Source organism: Rhipicephalus sanguineus, chromosome 10, assembly GCF_013339695.2.
Source record: "Rhipicephalus sanguineus isolate Rsan-2018 chromosome 10, BIME_Rsan_1.4, whole genome shotgun sequence".
Taxonomy (NCBI): Eukaryota; Metazoa; Arthropoda; class Arachnida; order Ixodida; family Ixodidae; genus Rhipicephalus; species Rhipicephalus sanguineus.
The window spans coordinates 59,614,452-59,635,493 of NC_051185.1; the positions used below are offsets into that span (position 1 = coordinate 59,614,452).

Below are 21,042 nucleotides of genomic sequence, written 5' to 3' on the forward strand. Positions count from 1 at the left end.
TATATATGAAGAAAAACGAGCCCTTAAAATTCCCCTTCTTTCGTTCATTCATAGCGAGGGCCCCGTTCTGGCAGATTTGATGCTTTCAGGTAGTATACGAGGGATTATTGGTCAACCACCAGCTCGTAAAAAGGTCACCTGCTACGTGACGCCAGCAGGCAGAAAAAATGTTCCACACTCGCGATCATGGCTACCAGCGGCGCTCACTAACATTACCAGGTTTAAATGCACCGCGGTAGCTCAATTGGCAGATCATCGCGCTCTTTATTCGAAGGTTGCATATTCGGTCCCTGTCGGCGGCTAATTGCCTTTTCCTCCACTTTAATTTCTCCACATTTTCATCGTAATTACTACAAATATTATCCCCTCTACTTTCCCTGGCTTGATTGTCTGTTAGTTCTCATTAAACCGTACATGAGATGTAGGAAAGGTCTTCTTTCAAATGGCAACGTTAGGTGACACTTTGTACTAACGACTCTCTCCCCTTTCTGCTCCTAACTTCTTCCCTTTCCCGGCCCTTGCGGGGCTAACTTTCGTGACTGCGGCCCGCTAGCTGAGGTGAGTTTGAGACCACTGTCCTAAAGCATGATGTTCGACGTGGTCGGCAGAGCAATGGAAGAAGGGGCAAGCGACTTCTCATCTATCTAGGGCGGTTGATACTCCAAGCCTTTTGGAAGAGGTTATCACCGAGAGGGACGATGCTAGTCTCAAGGTTTTGTTATCTATCGGTGTTTTTTTGAAAAACTTTTAAACCGCACCAAAAGCAGGGATAGGTCATTCTTCGAGTATAGGGCATCTCTCGGGACTTTACGATACATGATAACAAAAACAAAACACAACGAAAAACTCTAAAGCATTGAAGAATGCGTTCATGAAAAAGTAACTAAACTTTTTAAAATATTAATGTAGTGAATTACTTTTGTGGGCTCGTAATCATAATAATTATGGGGTATTGCGTCTCAAAACCACGATATGATTACGAGAAACGCTTTAGTGGAGGGCTCCGGAAATTTCTACCGCCTGGGATTCTTTAACGTGCTCCTAAATCTAAGCGCACCGGCCTTTAGCATTTTGCCTCCATCGAAATGGGGCCGCCGCGGCCGGGATTCGATCTCGTGACCTTCGGTCAGCAGTCATGTTGTGGGTTGGGAATGTAGTAATGTAAATAATTAGTTCAAGCGAGTAATTTCAGAAAATTAGTTATTACTTTCCTAATTACTTTTGAGTAAATTATAGCACGCCTCCGCCTGCCGTATGGCATAAAAAATTGATCAAAGAAAGGAAGAAAATAGCAAATACAACTTAATCTGAGTGTCAACAGCAAGCGTGGGAAGTCCAACAGATACCTCCGAGATTTCAATGTATATGTTTTGTAAACAAAGTGTTCATAAGTCAGTTCATCAATGATAAACTTTTTTTAAGTAATTTCAAAGTAATTTCCTTACTTTTCAAAAATAATAGTAATGTAAAGTCACTACTTTCGGCCAGCTGCAATTTGTATTGCAATTCAATCCCATTTCTTTTTCCGAAAATTAGAAAAGTAATCATTAATGTAATTTATTTCTTTTTAGGAGTATTTTAGCCATCTCTCACCTCAACTAAAGTGTATGATACAAAAGAAGCTGACGTCCGCAGCGAACACCCTAGAAACAAACAAAAAACACTGCTAACTTCGCCAAGTGCGGTTCGTCCTCTTAATGCTGCTGCAAACCGCTAGGACATGTACAGTACTTTTCCAGTAGTTATGAAGGTAACAACCTGTCAAATATAGACGAGAAGAAAGAAACAAGCAGTCGTACGAGTTATAATTTAAGATATGCAACATTTATTAGTAAGACTGGTGACTCACTGTGATGGATAAGCGCAGAAACGAACACGGCAATGATGTAGAGTGTACTAGGAGGATGTAAGCGGAAAGTATATCAACAAAGTATTTACAAAACGTGGAAGATAGATTTAATTAACCGCTATGTATGCAATCAATTAACAATGTGGAAAGCTGAAAGCAGAAACTTCCGTGTTGTGACAGCAGTGCATAGTCCAACGTGCATTTCTATACTGATACACACTGTTTCGGATATATTCCTATCTGCGACGAAGGTTATATCAGTCTAACTGGTCCACTGCTATAAAGCACTGCATCAACCAAGTGTTAACAGTACACGAGCGCAGACTTAAATGCAAAGGCTACAAAAAAACTAGGCGCGTAAAAAAACAAAAATCAAAAGAACTCTCAAATGGTGTCTCGTTGACTATTATTCGCGTTTTCGTTGAAGTTTGCCTATATACCGCAGTATGCCGTCGAAGTGTGTCTGAGACGTTGCCATAGCTTGCTTTTAACCTTTCCCATTTATGTATGTTGGTTTTTGTGATGTACTGTCTGAATCAATAGTTTAAACAGAACATCCTTTTTGTTTTCTCGGATGTGGGGGGAGGGGAGGGGGCGCAACCATACTTTATGCATGTTCGTGAGTGCGTTTCTATGTGTGCATGTATATATGCACATGCCAAACTGAACAAGTTGGGGGGGGGGGTCAAACTCCCCTCCCCCACCCCACCTTGCGGCGCCAGTGGTCTGAATCACACTTAACTCCGTTTCTTCTTTTTTTTAAAAAAAATACGCACTGGCACACACCTTAAAGGGACACTAAAGAGCAAAACGATTTTTCTCATATTAGTAAAGTGCTCTTTCACCCTACCAAAAACACCACGCTTGCTGCGAGAAGACGTTTCGCAAGCGAGAAAACGCGCAGAAACAAAATGTGGGTGGCGACGCAAACTTGAAGTTTCCGCACCATTTACCGTGACGTTACATGTTTTGACGGCGCCTACCAAGGACTACGTAGTTCCTAATCGGTAAAAATGATGTACATTCTCCGCTGAGGAGGCCATAGACTTAACATACCAAGTTTGGGGCAAATTTGTTGAGCCAATGGCGCCAAAATACGATAAATACACTTTGAAATCCGTGACGTCACTCGGGGAGATTTCAGCGCGAATTATAAAAATGAAACTTGGAACTTGATTTTCTCCTCTATTAATAAACCTATGATGGCGAAATTAACGACATTACAGTCCTCACAGCACAATTTATTGATCTAATTCGATTCATTGTTTCTCTTTAGTGTCCCTTTAATGATACCAAACCCAGTCAAACCGCATGCTTGTTCCTTGTGCTAAAATTGAAGGATGAACGGAAGTTTGTGGGCAAAGCAAGGTAGTAGCTGCGGACACTGAAAGCGTCCACAGCCACGCGCTCGACCGCTATTATACAGCTGTGATTCAGGCTGTACGTTCGAACATATGGCCGTGCAGACTTCTCTGGAGGTTGCGATGGCCTTGGGCCGCTTGTCCGGTGTGTGCGGACCTCTGGCGCTGCTGTGCTTCGTGACCAGTGCCGGCGCCGTGGCCTGGCAGCAGCTGTACGTGAAGGAGTGGACAGACGCCATGGTTGCCGGAGCTGGCTCCTCAGCCAACTGGGTCGGAGGCCTGGTTGCCATCTCACTCTCTGACGGTATCGCCCTCAGCATTCTTTTGCACATTGAGTTCCCTAGTAGACGGGTCTAGCTGCAATCGATACTGCCGCGCTTTAGCATAAAACCTGTGTACTAACGTAGATGTGCTAAAGAAGGGCTACTCAAACGGGATCTGTAATGATGGCGCTGGTGTACGGCTACGGTATAGTAACGCGATAGCGTCAAAGAGCTCGTTTCGCCGAAATTCCGGTGTCGGTGTCGTTGGTGGTGATCGAAAAATCATCATCTTGTCCGTGACCGAAAAATCCAGAAAGATGCAAATAAAATAAATAATAAAAAAACTTAGGTTAGAGTGAGTACCGAACCCAGGCCGTCTGCGTGGCAAGAAAGTGTTCTACGACAGAGCCACGCTATTGCTTGAAACTTCTTCGGAAAAATACATTATATGAATGTCGCGTAGTGGAAGGGGTCTCCTTAATGCATGTAATATTGCGTGGCAGAAGCTAGAATCGCGCAAGGCTTCAAAACATGTGAATTGCGCAACGAGTAGGTGTTTTAAAGGTTCACCCATTTCAGAGCGCTCAGACATATTTAATCGTCATCAGCTGCAAAAGCATCAACAAAGCGAGCAGCTGCGTAGGTTCGCGTGTTGCCTTACGGACGCGTAGTGGGGCCTTCGCTGGTTCGCAAAAGAATTATGACGTAGTGGGCACTTAATGACTACTTGCAGTAGGCATTATAGGATAGTTCGAAACGGTCAATGTTACGCGCACAGTCGTTCGTTTCCTTACGGCACGGTTGAGGCATGCACCGAGAACCGAAGCAAAGCTAACAATTGACAAGGCGATGCGCACGGGGTCCGATTACGCTGTGGCGTTCTACTCTTGAAGGCGAAGCTCGAACGTCCTCAAAGTTTTTCTCTTCCAAAGCTCGGCCACTCTGGAAATAATGCATGCACCTTATCTGCAGGGATCACTTCTCAAACAAAGGCTACCCAAGACTGAATGCGCAGGACGGCATTGCTGCAGGCGTTCTTTTCCCGAGTGGAAATCCGAGAAGGAAAAGAGGCAGGCAACAAGAAACTATTCTAGCGCTCTGAGTTTACATCAGAAGAGGTTACTGCTATTGCCGCAGAGCATATCTAATAAGCAAACTAAGTAACAGCATGCGACCCTGCTTTGTCCGCAGTCCATTGGGTATATTTCGTTGAAACGTCACATTACTTTGGCCTGCTTGAGTCTCGCGGTAGTGCAGTATGCCCAGCTCTAGTGTTTACTCTGTGGTGACCTTCGTAGAAAACACCCATTAGTGCGTGCACTTTTGAAATTTCAGCTGGTAGGTAGACATGTTGTTCGCATGTAATAGCGCTGGGAGAAAAGGAACATAAGAAGGTCACACAAAGACACATTACGTATGACACTATTGTCGGTTATAACCTAAGGAAAAAATGGCAGCTTGGCCCACAGCCATCGGTGTCCTTCACATCGAGAACTCGCATAAATGCTCCGTTAAATATCGCTTACTCATTTTTGTGACGTCAAGCACTTCTCGAGCTTTTCATATTGTTGACTTTCCCCTGCTCACACACGTTTGAGTCTCTGGTGTTGTAAGGTCAAAAACTTCAACGTCCTGGTAAATTTCGACACAGATTCTCTCATCGCTGCTAAGCCAAACGTAATGTTTTAGGTAGTCAGGACGACATTTAACTCTTAATATGTGCCGTATTTGCATTAGGCGAAAAGAAATACTTACGGTTCGAGCGGAAACCAGCTATCACGACTGTATTTCACTGCTCAGCCCACCGAAGGACATCCGGTGGGCGGAGCTCACATTTTATTTTACAGCGAAAGCTGTTATGAGATCATTTCACCGGCCGTTTTTGGCGCCGTAGTTGTCCGCCGCCGCCGGTGTCCGTAACCAGTATCGCTCGAAATAAGAAAAAAAAACGAAATAAGAAAAAATTCCAGGATGGAACGAGGTTCGAACCTGGGCCCTCTGCGTGTGAGCCCAGTATTCAACCTCTGAGCCATGCCGGTGGTTGAAACCGCTTTGCAAAAAGGTCCTATACAGGCTTCGTGTCGGGAACGAACCACATTAGCATATGCAATATAGCGTGGTAGAAGAGTAAAATAAGCACCAAGCGTCGCACAACGCGAATTCTATAACCAGGCGTCACACAATGCGAATTGCGCAACGAGTAGGTTGTTGATTGCTTCCAACCCATTACAAAGGTCTCTGCCATAATTCTTCGTCGTCATCAGGCACAGCATCAACAAAGTGCGCATAATGCCTTGTATGCTTTTAGCAGATAGCACGGCTCTCCGTAGAATGACGAAAAATGGCACAGTGCCTGCTGCCCTACTTCTCAAAAATTACAATGATTTATAGCGTAGTGGGTTCCTCTCAAGTGCACTTGTATTGGTTGCCAAGGAAGCCCATAAGCGCATGATCCATTTCCTCGGGGTCTCAGTAAAGTTCTTCGCACCCCTCCCCCGTCTCTCTCCCACGTCAGCGTATGTTATACAGCATGACGGCAGAGGGAAATAGCGACCGGGCGTCACCCAGTGGAAATTACATAACTGGTGGGCCGTTTAAAGCTTCCAACCCATTACAAAGGGCTGAGCCGTAATTCTTCATCGTCATCAGTCGTCGCGTCAACAAAAGTGCACATAATCCCTTACAGACGTGTAGCTGGTGCCTCGCTTCTCCGCAGAATGACGAATAATGGCTTAGTAGGCGCTTCCCAACTTCACGAAAATTTGATTTATGGCGTAGTGGGTACGTTTCTAGTGTACTTGTATTGTAGCCCCAAGAGAGCTTACAACGGGCTCTTGAAACGCCGCTCTTCCAGCTTTCGCTGTGACTGTGCTGCGGTTTCAGCGCAGGCCTGGCGTTTTTTTTTTTTTCTCACGTTGTAACGCCTTGCGTCACATTTCCCTGTGTTGCTGTTCGCCCAGCACTATTCTCTACTTAAAATTCCGCGCACGTTTCTTTCTCGCTGAAATAAACGTGCGTTACGCAGTGCGTAATTTCTTGCCGCTGTACGGTGCGCGCAGTGTTGTTCCGGACAGCAGGTGGGTTTCTCCTGGCGGCCAGTTCGCAGCGGCTCTCGCGTCTTATGCACCGCTCCATGCTGGAACACCTGCTGGCCAGTCCGGTGTCCTTCTTCGACTCGACGCCGCGGGGCCGCATCTTGGCTCGCTTTTCTCTCGACCTGGATGCCTTGGACTCTCGGCTCTTCCTGGGCGCCAAGCAGAGCCTGCAGAACGCCTTCATCACGATCGCCAAGCTCGTCGTCGTGGGCACGCAGACGCCGCCCGTGCTGGCCGTGGGAGTGGTCGCCATCGTCGTCATTAGTTACGCCATGGTACGCATCGTTCCGTTAATTACGATGACGATAAAGATGGTACTGATGAGAGTAAATGTGATGACAACGTCAATGATAAAGACGGCAGGAAAGATGAAGGTGTCGCTCAGGACAGTGACGATGGCGACGTTGTCCATAGAGCTAACTGTAAGGACAACCTGATGTGGGCTAGCGAGGCCTCCGAGACCATGACGCCGGCGCACTTCTGCGCTGGTGTGATCTCGGAGGACATCATTGCGATCTCTACTCTTGTCCGTGCTGCATTTTGCGACACAAAGAAAGGCAATTTACAATTTTTCGCCGTGTGCGTGCATGCGCGCGCCTGTCTCGTGTCCTGAGCGTCACCATATTAATCTATTTGCGAAGACACTGTAAAGCGTGCTTTGTTACGCACATGGCATGTTTGCAACAAAGCGCACTCTACACAAGCAAGGAAAAAAGCAGGTTTGATTCACATTGTAGGCAGATGAGATTAAGAAGTTTGCAGGATTAACTGGACCGCAGGAAGCACAGCGCCGTGTTGATTAGCTAAACATGGGAGGGGCCCTTCAATGCATTGGGTGTAATCAGGTAGATGATGATGAATTTGATGATGATACAGTGTCGGAATTGATGTGATGCGAAGCATTTTACTGGTACCTAGCTTCCAAATATGAATTCGCACTACGCGACGCATTATTTCTTGAGCCTACTCATTTTCTGTGTGAAATAAACGGCTATGTGTCTGATGCGAGCGCATGTGTGACACGTCAGCAAGGTTGCAAAGCAAGGCGACGCCCACTCTGTGATGTCGAAGGTGTGATTACAATACCACCCGTTCAACGCAACGTTAATACTAGCCTATTCTACAGATGTACTGAAAAAGCCTAACCAAAAGCACGATCGTCGGCTTCACACGATCGCCATCGCTATTGTGTTGCGGTTCTAAACGCATGCGTGCTCGTGTCAGAAACGCAGCTGTTCAAATTACAAAAATCTCATCGCACACCTGATAACGCTTTCTCTAACCCTGAACATCACTGGCTAGCCAGCTACCAGTCACATGCTTCACGTAACTTCGATTGCAACTGTGCATGGGAGCAACCCAATTTCTTCTTTCTAGCGTAAAGTGTGCTTTCTTACACACACTTTGTACATGTGGCAGAGCACGCTTTACAGGTTCTTCTCCAATTAGTGTGAATTTGTCTCGGTGAGATCAGCAGCCGAAGGTGATTTTCTAAATCAAAGAAAGCGGTGGTGAGGCCGGAAGGCTTGTTAGGGATATAGACGCGTAGAGGGTTGTGCAACGTTGCTGCCACCTGAGAAACACTAGAATTCGCTATCCTAAAAAATTTCCCCCTTGACAAGCAGCAGAACGAGATTGAAATACATCGCCTTACTCTATGACTGCCGGGGTTTTCGCTTTACCGCTTCTCTTAGGACACTGACGGGTGTTTTTTTCCATGGTGCATAGGATATTGTTATGCGCCGTTGGTGTCATTCACTTCCTAATTTGTCTGCAGATGATATATTTCTTCGTCTGTAGAAAATGTGGACGGCCCTGACCCAGTACATTGTCAAGGCTACCTTGCTGAGACAGCGACGACAACGCACTGGAACAATTTCTGCAACAGTAGTCGAAAACTTTGCTTACCACACGACTCCCGCAAACCCTCTGGCATAATGCAACGAATGCTTAGCAATAAAATAAAAACCTGCACGTGGCTGCGTTATTACGTGTTTCTCGATGTTTAGTAATGTTTGCCCTCTTTTCAAGAGGGTGGCCCGCAGACATGAAATAATTCACATCATAGCACAAAAGACGCCTCAAACATAAAAAAACACAAGTTTGTTTTGTACATGAAGTCTGGCAAAAAAATGGGGATATGGACGACTCATCTAATTTTGCGAGTCAAGAGTCAAGACAATCCAATTTTTTGAGTCAAGATAATCGATTGCATTCAGATGGTGCAGACGCGCTCAAAAGGTTCGCTTTCTCAGTTTCGTCACGAGTTCCTCACGTGACTCGAAAGACATGTTGCGAGCGGCACTACATGCAGTAAAGTGGCATTGCATGTTTTACCATTTTTTTTTACCAAAAATCAGATATATTTGACATTTTACAATGCACAGACGTGTGCATATACAAGTTCTCCTCGCTAATTCATTAATATCGGAGAAAAAAAGGCATGTTGTAAAAAGCAACATTTGACTCGTCGTTCCTGCTGTGCGGAATCAGGAATGACTTGGAATTAGAAATTTCTGATGGATGCCGCCAGTCGTCGGTGTAAATATCTTAATTAGCCAACGTATTTGCACATACACTTATTAGATGTATTCCGTATTTAATTTCAGACACAAATCTGGTCTTTCTCGAATTCTCTAGTCGATTTAACACGTTTCCCTAAAAAACACTTTTTTTAAATTCTGCGCATAGTCTTAGCATGTATGGGTAGGGGGGCCTTTGTCAGGCAGTTGCATCTGCCTTTAACCCCTTCATCCCAGACAATGACTGTCTGAATAAAGATCAAATTCAAAATTCAAAAAGGGGTGTCCGGTTTCTCCACATTTTACACACACCTTCTTTTTTTATCTCCCTCGCAGAAATGTTCAATACAGGCTTCAAACGCGGGACGCTACCTGGAGAGCCGCCACGTGAGCCGCATGCTGCAGCACGTGACCGAGACGCGAGACTCCCTGAGCACGGTGCGATGCCTGGGAGCCGTGCCGCGCTTCAAGCTTCACTATGAGCGCCTGTCGGACCTCGGACTGCGCGCGTTCGCCGCGTTCGCCATGTGCTTCCGCTTCTCGCGCTTCGCGGCCGGCTCCTGCGGCCTGCTCGTGGTTCTCGCGGCTCTCGCCTTCGCCGTAGCCCTGGCCGGCCGCGAAGCATCGGCTGAGGCGAGCAGCAGCGTAGGGCTGGCGCTCAGCTCCTCCCTATCGGTAAGTCGCGGAAGTAATAGCGAGTTTTAGAATTTGGGACCCAAGACGCTGGGTTTCCAAGCTGCTTTGGGCATGACCAGGATTTGGGACATATGCACGTACCGCCATCTCTCGTCGGTTACTGCGGTGGCCTAGCCGTAACCGAATGGGAAATAGGCTAAAAAAATTCTATCTGACGAAAAGGTTAGTTGTCAAAAACGACTCCCGGTTCTATATAATAGAGACTTATTTGAACATTCTGTTAAAATTACAGTGTCGCACCAGAAACGGCGTGGCTTCCCGGAGTGTTTAAAGTTTTGCCATGGTGCTCCATGTGTTTCTAATGGGTGATGTTCAATTGTCCTCGGAAACCACACGCTTTGTAGTGCAATAGTGCAATTTCACCAAAACGTTCCAGTAGGTCTCTACTGTGTAGAACCCCGAGTCGTTTTTGATAGCTTGCTTTTTTGAAGAGATTATTTTTTTCGCCCATTTCCTATTCAGTTATGGCAGGACGCCGTAGCTAACGCCAAGAGACGGCGCCATGCACAAATGTCCCCAAATCCTAGGAATGTGGGCTGCTCTTGCGTTCGAAAGAGCAGCAGAGTTTAAGAGTTGGGTAAAACGCATGCAACGTCGGGTCAAACGCACGGGACACGGCACGTGAGTGAATAAACTTTATTAAAAGTCCGGGCGAGGCGGGGGGAAGAGGGGATTAACCCCTGTCCCGTCCCACTCTCCGTCGCTGATGATGGCGTCAGGTGGCGAAATTAAAAATATGCGAGACGCGTGCCACACTGCGTCGAACACCAAGGGGTCGAAATTTCCGGAGCCCTCCACTACGGCAACACTCATGAAGATACCGTGGTTTTGGAACGTAAAATTCGAACAATTATTATTATTAGCACGTGCTTTATAAATATTGCAAAAGTACAGTAAACCGCATTCTTAAAGATAACACCTAACCAGTAACAACGCCAATATACGACACATTCGTTCGCTTTTATCTGAAATATTTCGCTGATAAAGTCAACTGGACACATATTTATGTTTCAACTAATGAATGTGCAAAATCTTTAATACGAAATAAGTGGGCTTGCAGCTATCCTTCCTCATGCAGATTTAAACAATTGCTGTGATGTTTTATAGGTACTCGAACACATTTTTGAAAAATATAAAATTCCGATATAATCAATTCCAGAAGAGAATACGGATGCAATAAGCTTTGTATGCGTTCCGAGTAATGAGTACACACTAAAGGATGCGATGTCTTAGAGAATGTTGTTGTAGAGTGCGTCATTTATTGCTTCGTACGAATATGATAGCGCATGGGCACGGCTGGAAAGACTGTGGTACTGTGCTATCAGGCAAGCACTTCCTGTGGGGAGCACAACGTTCGTCGGCAGCGTTCCTGCTTGACGACACTGAGAACATAGCTTTAGTCGAATGAAATGCTGTAATGGCGAGAAAATCAGTGATATCAAATAAACCCTAGAGTGGGCTTGACACACATTCTGTTCTCTCTGCAGATACCAATGATGACAGTAGCGCTATGCCTGTCACTCTACGTGGTTCTACAGGTCACAGTCTCCTTCGAGAGAGATCTAGAGTACACGGAGCTACCCGCAGAGGTGAGCACACTGAACAACTACCACTTTCCTTGAGCTAATGAACGAAAGAAGACCGAAGTTTTTCCAAGAAATGCCTCATCAGGCAACGTGTAGACCTCCTTGCCTGGCACTACACTGGTACAGCTGACTGTTTTGAGGGACACATCATGAAACTTCTCGCGCTCCGTAGCGCAGTGCTCAAGAAACGCTGTAAACCTGCGACCCCCACCTCTCCTTCAAGCACAACCCTCAAACTCACACCGCTCACACCTCAACTCACACCGCTTCACAGTGTCTATGCGGTTGACAATCGTCGCGTTCGTTGTTTTTTTTTTAGATGTGAAGCATCTTATAGCGGAGCTCAATCCGGTGGTGGTGGTGGTGTGCGGCGTGACCACCCTTACTGCGCAAGCGCAAGCCCTCTCCACACACCTCCTCTCTCTCTCCACTGTCCTTCTCCCATCCCCCTCTCCTTTCCCCTCCCCCTCTCCACTCTCCCTCACCCCTCCCCTTCCCATCTCCCCTTCCCACTCTCCCATTTCCCCCTCCCCCTCTCCGCTTCTCCTCTCCCCATTGTCTCTCTCCCCTCCCCTCTCAACTTCCCCTCTGAGACGCGGGCTCTACATGCCGAAACGCTGCTTCGCATCGTCTCCGGTCCCCTTTAGCGGGAGATGGTGTGATTTTTTTAACAGGTCGACGTTGAGAAAAGCGCGGCGGATCAGGGTGACGCCGATGACAGTCTTCTTGCCGCGCCAGCAGCACTCGGGGAGTCCTGGCCCAGCAAAGGCGTAGTGGAGTTCGAGAATTATTCGGCCTCCTATCGTCCGGGAATACTGCCCGACGTGCTCAAGGGTGTCACATTCGTCGTCGAACCACACGAAAAGGTGACAATGACAATACTTGTCCTCATTCTGTGCCTTTGTGTAGAACGCAATTTTATGCCAACTTTATAGCGCCTCTGCACCACAAAGCCACTCGCTTCACCTTCGTTGGCACCAACAAATTATCTAGATTTCAAAATTGAATCCGTGACGGTACCAAGGATGCTGAATCGCGCACCTTAACTTCGCTCCTGCTTACGTCCTGCCAGGTTTCGGCGTCTTCTTCTAAGTTGCACTTGACATATCACGCTTTCGAAAGCTATCGCGGTAACAGCGCTGCCCAAACATGAGTTTCAGCAGGAAGACCTGAGGAGATGACATATAGAGACCGGATTTTAGGCAAATGCCTCTTTTTTTACTTGCGCTCCTTTAGCCCCATTTTGATAAATAACATTAATTAGAGGTTAAGAAGGACTTTTATACTGTTTTCGTAGTGACTATGAATGCCTATATTAAAAATCGGCGCCTATATGAACACTGTTTAATCTCAAGTTTGGCTTTCGAGTACAGTTTGATGCAGTTATTTATGTTACCGGGCGATATTGACTGTTAGGAACTCTATGGGGTTTAACCTAGTCCTCTAGTTCAACCAAATGTCTGAAAACAACCACTAGCAGCAGTGAAACGGGACGCGCCGTCCACCATACGCCGCCGCGCTGACATGGCGCGAGCGGTTTTCGAATGAGAAACCGTGGAGAGCCGTCAGGAGAAAGGAGAGTGAAGATCAAAAGAAAAAAATTGTGACGTGCACGCGGCTTTTGTTTTGTTTGTAATTTACTTCTTAAGGTGTTCACCGACTGGGGAGCGATTGAACGCACGCGATTAGAGCCGGCCAATACGAGGCATCCCTCATTTCTGGTCTGTTAGCGGTCTGGCTAGCTGCTCCTCTGCTGCTATTCTCAGCCATTCCGAAAAGAAAGACACCCAGGAGTGTGTTGATTCAACTGTGGACGTTTGGCTCGCTATTTTACACAGTAAAAGGCAAGACCATATTCTGCGAACCGCGCGGGACAAGGACAATTTCATGACTATGTTGAACTGTTGGCGCATTTGTGCCGTCATAAACAATAACTTTTTTTTTGCTTTCCTGTCGTAGATATAGGTTGCGCACATGTTTGTTTTGAAGTTATTTGCATTTATGTAAAAATTTATTGTGCCTACATTTACGACGCGAGAGGCCTTAAATGTGTTTTGTCTGCCTATTTTTGGCGCCTAAAACATGCTTTTTTAATATCTAAAAATCCGGCCGCTCTATGAAGCACCTAAGTTTTTAGTGCGAACACACCGCTACGCTACCTTTCGTAATTTCGCAGATGTCAGGAAATAACACGAGGCTTCCGCTGGACTTTGTTAAGCAACGGCCTAGCATGGCCTAACGCTGCTCTCGAATGTGTTTTCGTCATAGACGTGGGCACAGGGGAGGCAGGGGGGGAGGGACGGCCGCACCCCTAATAATCTAAGGGTGGGGGGCGCCAGGTCAGCCCCATACGTTTATTCAGTCGGACTATCTGTCCCGTCATCTGTGTGCAGTGTAATGTCCATTGAAGGTATTTAACGATAATGGTGCCCGATTACCAATGATGTTGCATTCCAAGAACGTTTTACTATCCACCTGTACCATCCCTCGCCCTCTCCGCCCACCCCCCACTTCCCACGCCGGAAACCCGGGTACCAACGGCAGGTCATTGTGAGAATTACGTCATCGCTTCATGTTTTTTTTTTTCTCATTTTTGCATCCATTGCGAAGCCTCTTTTCTGTTGGACTCGATCAGGACGGAGGGGTGGTGGTGTTAGATTGGGGGGCTGTGGTGCAGCTTCCCCCCCCCCCTTCCCGTAATGGAGAACTCTGCGCGCCTATAACTGCGTGCAATACTACGTTGCTTATCGGAGTCGAACCGACCCTCAGTGCCAAAGATGGGAAGAGTATGCTGTGCCACAGTGTTCTTCCTCACTGATTCTGTACCGGGAAGAACTCATGCATTTCACTGCTTTCGCGGGATTTCTGCTACGCGTACATTTTGTTCCGTGCAGGTGGGCGTTGTAGGGCGCACGGGCGCCGGCAAGTCGTCGCTGGTTCTGGCCCTGCTGCGCGTTCTCAGGGCGTCGCGAGGCCGCATCCTCATCGACGGTGTTGACGTGTCTACGGTTCCGCTGCGACGCCTTCGCTCCGCCATCACAGTTATTCCACAGGTGAGAACGAAAAAAAGAAACTTCAGCCATTTTCACGCCACGATAATCGGAGGAAAGCAAAGATGCAAGCTCGTAAGTGTGTGTGAGGGTAAACTAAGGTAGCTCAGTCTGAATTCGACCGTCATCTTCGTCACCCCCATTTAAGATCGTCATCATTTCAGTTTATTTATTTATTCACTCCCCCTATGGTCACGGGACCTGCGTGACGCCTATTACTGCTGCTGCTGCTGCTACTACTACTACTACTACTACTACTACTACTACTACTACTACTACTACTACTACTACTACTACTACTACTACTGCTACTACTACTACTACTATTACTACGATGACGATGATGATAGTGATGACAAAGGCGGAGGGTAAAGACAGCTTTACTGTTAAGATGTTGCCCCCACACCCTCGAGCAAAAATATTCAGGTGGAAGCTTCCTACTGTGGAATGTTGTAGCGTGTAGCGTTACTATACTGCAAAAAACGCTTTGCACCATAGCAATTACACGCCCACCAGGCATGAACGCTACGCGCGGGGACTGAGCGAGTGACCCTCATTACACTTCTGCCTGAATCTCTCCACAGTAATAAAAATGGCAGTTATGAGATTGACAGCTCATGAGCCCTCTAAAGCCACACCTAACCAACAGCTACGCTGTCCGATGGTTTTCACGGCGTGGAACGGATCGCAATTCTTTATTTTATCAGAGACTTGCTCTTTCAGTTACGACGTGGAAACGGCCCGCTACGTCCTAGAGCGGGTTACGAAGTACCTTAAGTTTTTTTTCACACACCCATCCTCTCTTGTCTCCATCCCCCCCTACGCAGCTTTATTCAGTAGTCCAATCACTCTGTCTGTCGTTTGTTTTCTTGCATATTTGAAGGACCCCAGCCTGGTGCGCGGCAGTCTTCGGGACAACCTGGACCCTACACGCAGTCACTCGGACGCGCAGCTCTGGAGAGCGCTGCGGCAGGCACATTTGTCCGACGCGGTCGCAGGCCGACAGGAGGGACTGCTTTTCGAGACCGGAGACGGAGGCTCGAACCTCAGGTGCGGTGTTAGACATGTTTACTGATTTCTCAAGTCCTGTTCTCTTCTACACTCCACCATTCTCAACGGTAATCCTTTTTTTGGCTGATGCAATGTTCCACCTTGTGGAAGTGTAGTTGTTCCTGTGTACACCTTTGTGCACTTACGTAATGGTCCAAGAACAATTAAGGAATGCGTCCTATATGTTATCCAAAGAATAAAGTCCACTTTATTTCAAAAGCACCCTGTGCATAAATGAAGAGAAACAACTTGCACGCATGTAGGTGAAGAAGGACGCGCAGCAGGAGCTTTGCTTTGTTATACTCTGCGTCCACGCTCTTTCGAGCTATAGTAAGCACGAACTCTCGCTGCAGTTCACATTGCTGCTGTTTATTTGCGTATAATATGTGTTTCTGTGCCTAATTGATCTCAGGACAAGCGCCCCCTTTTACGCAATGTACATAGAATGAAATGCCTAGCATTTCATTCCATGCGCATTGTGCAAAACATAACTTTCGTAAATTTTTACATTGGCCAGTGTTTCCAATAATTATAAGTACAAGCACTGCTTGCTCATGTTTTTTTTTTTTTTTTGCCGCCTTCAAGGTGTCGGAAGTTGCTAAGCATATGAAAACAAGGCCTTTATAGATAATGTATAAATATTCTCTTACAGTGATATGCCTTATCGCGCGTTGGCAGTGTAGGATTGGGCGCCCATGTTATAGATGCGAAAGTTCATTATGGACAGCTTGACGATAAAGCGTAACCGAACATAGTTAAGCGGAATAAATGGTTACGTCATATCAGAACCTTGAATTGTATGTCTCATACATCCCCGTCAGCAGCAGCACCAGCTGCCAATTTTATGTCCACGACCGGTCAAAGGTTTTTTCCCGCAGATATTCAACGCGAGCTCCTTCCATTTTATACCCGCGGATTCCTTCGTTTCTTCTTTCCACCTAAGCCTTTGCCGGCTTACATGGGGTTTTGAAACTTTTTCTTTCTGTGCTTTGTGCGACACTGTATATATTCTTCGATCGTATGTGATTAAACTTGGTTGTGCGTCAGCGCCTGTCCCGTTTTCTTTTCAAACTGTTCCTTGTAACTTGCGCTGTTTAACATCATGAATTGGCCGCCTCGGCTGCGTTTCCCATCCCTTGGTATTCACTGCTCTAACTGACCATCTGCCCTGCGCATTGCGTGGCCTGCCCAGCTCAATTTTGTACTCGTCAAAATGTCTCGTGCATCTGAGTGCATCTAGTCACGTGTTCTCTGCAGCGTGGGTCAGCGACAGCTGGTCTGTCTTGCTCGCGCTCTGCTTCGCGGGCCCAAGATCCTGGTGCTCGACGAGGCGACGTCGCAGATGGACGGCGACACGGACCGCTTAATCCAGGCTACGTTGAGGGACGCCTTCGCTGAGTGCACCGTGATCGCCATCGCTCACCGTATTCACACCGTGCTCGACTACGACAAGTGAGTGCTCCGCAACAACCTTGTGATCGATCGACCGAGCCGACCAATTTCGTTTTCCCGCCGCATAACTGCAATAGAATGCCGTGTTAAGGCGCGCCCGCACCAATTTCTAGCGACGCGTCGCGGCAAAGAAAACCACTCCGCGGTTCACAAGAGAACCTGAGGGAGTGACAGGCGGTAAGATGATAGTGGGCAACAGGGGCGTAGCCAGAAATTTTTTTCGGGGGGGGTTCAACCATACTTTATGTATGTTCGTGCGTGCGTTTGTATGTGTGCGTGTATATGTACGCAAGCAAAACTGAAAAATTTCGGGGGGGGTTTGAACCCCCCCAACCCCCCCCCTTGGCTACGCCCCTGGTGGGCAAAAATACGCACTTGCTATTAACATACTACTAACTAGACAGCTCATGATAAACGGAAGGGCGCGATAATACGGTACACAAGGAAGAAGATGGACACGGGACGACGCGCTACTAGCAACTGAAATTTTTACAGCGAAAGCTGTTATGAGATCATTTCACCGGCCGTTTTTGGTGCCGTAGTTGTCCGCCGCCGCCGCCGCCGCCGCCGCCGCTGCCACCGCCGCCGCCGGTGTCCGTAACCAGTATCGCTCGAAATAAGAAAAAAAACTAAAGAAAAAAATTCCAGGATGGAACGAGGTTCGAACCTGGGCCCTCTGCGTGGGAGCCCAGTATTCAACCTCTGAGCCATGCCGGTGCTTGAAACTGCTTTGCAAAAAGGTCCTATACATGCTTCATGTCGGGAAGGAACCACATTAGCATATGCATTATAGCGTGGTAAAAGAGTAGAATAAGCACCAAGCGTCGCACAACGCGAATTCTGTAACCAGGCGTCACACAATGCGAATTGCGCAACGAGTAGGTTGTTGAATGCTTCCAACCCATTACAAAGAGCTCTTCCATAATTCTTCATTGTCATCACGCACAGCATCAACAAAGTGCGCATAATGCCTACATGCGTTTAGCAGGTACCACGGCTGTCTGTAGAATGACGAAAAATGGCACAGTGCCTACTGCCCTACTTCTCAAAAATTACAATGATTTATAGCGTAGTGGGTTCCTCGCAAGTGCACTTCTGTTGGTTGCCAAGGAAGCCCATAAGGCCCCCATGATCCATTTCCTCAGGGTCTCAATAAAGTCAATTCTCTCTCTCTCTCGCTCTACGTTTCTCTGGTTAAAGTGTGTTATAAAGCGTGGTGGGACAGTTAAATAACGACCGGGCGTCACACAATATGCATTACGTAACTAGTGGGTCGTTTAAAGCTTCCAACCCATTACAAAGGGCGCAACCATAATTATTCATCGTCATCAACCGCCTCATCAACAAACTGCACATAATCGCTTACATATGGAACCTCACTTCTCCGCAGAACAACGAATAATGTCGTGCTGGGTGCTTCCCAACTTCCCAAAAATTACGCTTTGTTGCGTAGTGGGTACGTTGCTAATGTACCTGTATTAGTAGCCACAGGAGAGTTTATAACGGGCTCTAGAAATGCCGCTCTTCCAGCTTTCGCTGTGACTGTGCTGCGCTTTCCGCGCAGGCCTGGCGTTTTTTTGATTCAGGAAACAAATATTTATACTACTGTACAATCATATCTAACCCAACGAGTCGACACAAAAAAACGTAAAAACTTAAAATCTTGCGCTCAGCCTGCCTACGTCAAGTGACGTTCTAGATAGGCTGTCTCCCCCTCCTGCAAACTGATAGAGGGGTGACTGATGCAATGCAGCCCCTCCCTCTGGATGACGAAGGCCTCTACGATCTCCCTCTGCACGGAGACCCTGTGTTTGTAGATTACTGTCGTCTGATCAAAAGCAGGCTTGCAGCTACCTTGATCACACCCCTTGCAGTGCAGCGCCAGATGGGTGAACGGCCTTCCTATTAATGAGATGTTGTGCTCTCGCAGACGCACATTCAGGCATCTACCTGTTTGCCCGATATATGCCATGCCGCACGACAGTGGTATTCTGTACACAACACCACGTGCGCAAGGAACAAACTGCCTTCCATGCTTGATGGCACATCCTATTTTTTCACCCTGTTGTGGCTTGCCTATTTTCTTACTTACTGCTGGGCAGATGTGGCCCACCTTATTTTCTTATCAGACGACAGCAATCTACAAGCACAGGGGCTCCGTGCAGAGGGAGATCGTAGAGGCCTTCGTCATCTAGAGGGAGGGGCTGCATTGCATCAGTCACCCCTCTATCAGTTTGCAGGAGGGGGAGACAGCCTATCTAGAACGTCACTTGACGTAGGCAGGCTGAGCGCAAGATTTTAAGTTTTTAGGTTGTTTTGTGTCGACTCGTTGGGTTAGATATGATTGCATAGTAGTATAAATATTTCTTTCCTGAATAAAAAAATCTTCAGTTGCTAGTAGCGCGTCGTCCCGTGTCCATCTTCTTCCTTGTGTACCGTATTATCGCGCCCTTCCGTTTATCATGAACCAACACCAACTCGCCCAACTTTTTACCTTACTAACTAGACAGCACCGCACTCGGCCAGAAGTAATCGCAGTTCTGCAGTACGCAAATGTATATGTAGCACTATCAGGCTGTTCGCACTCGGGCTTGCAAATGAATATTACGTATTACTTATAAGTAACGAGAAATAACGGAGTTAACTTACCATACGTGAGTCTATACAGAGCCGCGCTGAGAGGTCGTTCACACCAAACGCGCAGGCGATGCCGGACGTAGCGTGCAACAAAAAAGTGGCAGTGCCAAACAATCCATCGGGCTGTTCTCAAGACCACCTCACCACTGCACTGTGTGCTCTTCTTCTGACGTAACAAGGCCATCTGTGACGTCGCTATTTCATTTAATGTCGCTATCGGCGCTCGCGACAAAAATGAAACTCCTAATGACCCGACTCAGTCGCCGCGCTATCTACGAAATCACCAGCACCGAAAACAGACGACGCGGTAATCAAAAAGTTCAACGCAAGCATGAAACTGGATGGGCACGTTGGTGATGTTCGTCGCCAACCTTCCGCGCTGTCACGTCGATGGCGCCACAGCTATCTCTCACGTTTACGTCACTGTAACGCTTTGCACGCATTCCGCCCTGTCTGCAGCGGAGGATTTATTTGTAAGAGCAACATAGTAAAATCGTCTTCAATAAATTATGTCCCATAGTGAAACGTACACGCGACTTCTGCTTGTACGACAGCGATGTGTATAAAATACACAGCTCGCTGAGTAAAACGCGCCCCTTTAGGAAAAATCAATGCGCATACATTTGCGTATATTTTGTACGGACCGGGCGGCATTAGAGTAATTATTCAGGCGAAGTTCTATTGTGCGGTAGTCGTGACGATGTAGAAAAACAGTAGCCAAAGGTGCCATTGAAAGGTTGCTCTCATTGTCGGGCGAAGTTATGCAAAGCAAGGGACACTCACGGTAGAATGATACCAGCGAGCGCACTCACCCGTCGTCGAAACTTCTATATAGGAATCTCATGCGTCCCCTTATTTATCCACAAGTCACGATACATTCCAGCGTAATCTTTGATGCCGGCGTACCTTCAGCATGTACTCCACTGTTTACTTAAAGCATGCGATACGATGAGGAGCATCAGAAAATTTCTGAAAGGTTCCGATATATCAAGGGGCGCCTTGCACCGAGGCGTGTTTCCGTACCGTGAAGATTGCAGTAGCGGAAATCCCGGTTGCTGGCACATGTGGGAAAGTCACGCGACTCGAGCAGAAACGCCGCGTACAGCGTCATACCACCGTTAAGATTTGAATGGAAGGAGAACGTTTCTGCCGGGCGTTGCATGGGTAGCGTTTTTTTGCCAGTGTCAGTGGTTGGCCTGTGTAAATGGAAGGCCAGTAACGTACGCCGTGCCACTTTGCGGTGCTCACTACTTTGCCAGCATCACTATAGCCCTCACCCACCCCTCCTCCCCCGTTAGGGTAGCAAACCAGGTGCAACCTGGTTAACCTCTCAAGCTTTCCTTTGCCTCTCTCTCTCTCTAGCACCGAAACCAGAGTCGACAGTGACGTGCCGCTCTGGCAGTGACGTCATACGTGACCTGTCTGCTCAGGTCACGTGACTGTTCCTCACGTAACGGCGACCGGTAGTTAGGCTAGTGCGC

General features: G+C 47.3%; 1 protein-coding gene across 1 annotated transcript in view; it reads left to right on the plus strand.

The window, feature by feature from the left end:
* Positions 1-21,042, plus strand: part of LOC119406417 (ATP-binding cassette sub-family C member 3-like) — a 51,643-nt gene that overhangs the window by 28,026 nt on the left and 2,575 nt on the right. Inside the window, exons 12-19 of the mRNA XM_037673163.2 lie at positions 3,316-3,514; positions 6,533-6,843; positions 9,427-9,765; positions 11,274-11,375; positions 12,047-12,238; positions 14,267-14,425; positions 15,306-15,472; positions 16,730-16,924. Coding sequence (XP_037529091.1) covers positions 3,316-3,514; positions 6,533-6,843; positions 9,427-9,765; positions 11,274-11,375; positions 12,047-12,238; positions 14,267-14,425; positions 15,306-15,472; positions 16,730-16,924 — 1,664 coding nt within the window. The remainder of the gene's footprint in view (positions 1-3,315; positions 3,515-6,532; positions 6,844-9,426; positions 9,766-11,273; positions 11,376-12,046; positions 12,239-14,266; positions 14,426-15,305; positions 15,473-16,729; positions 16,925-21,042) is intronic.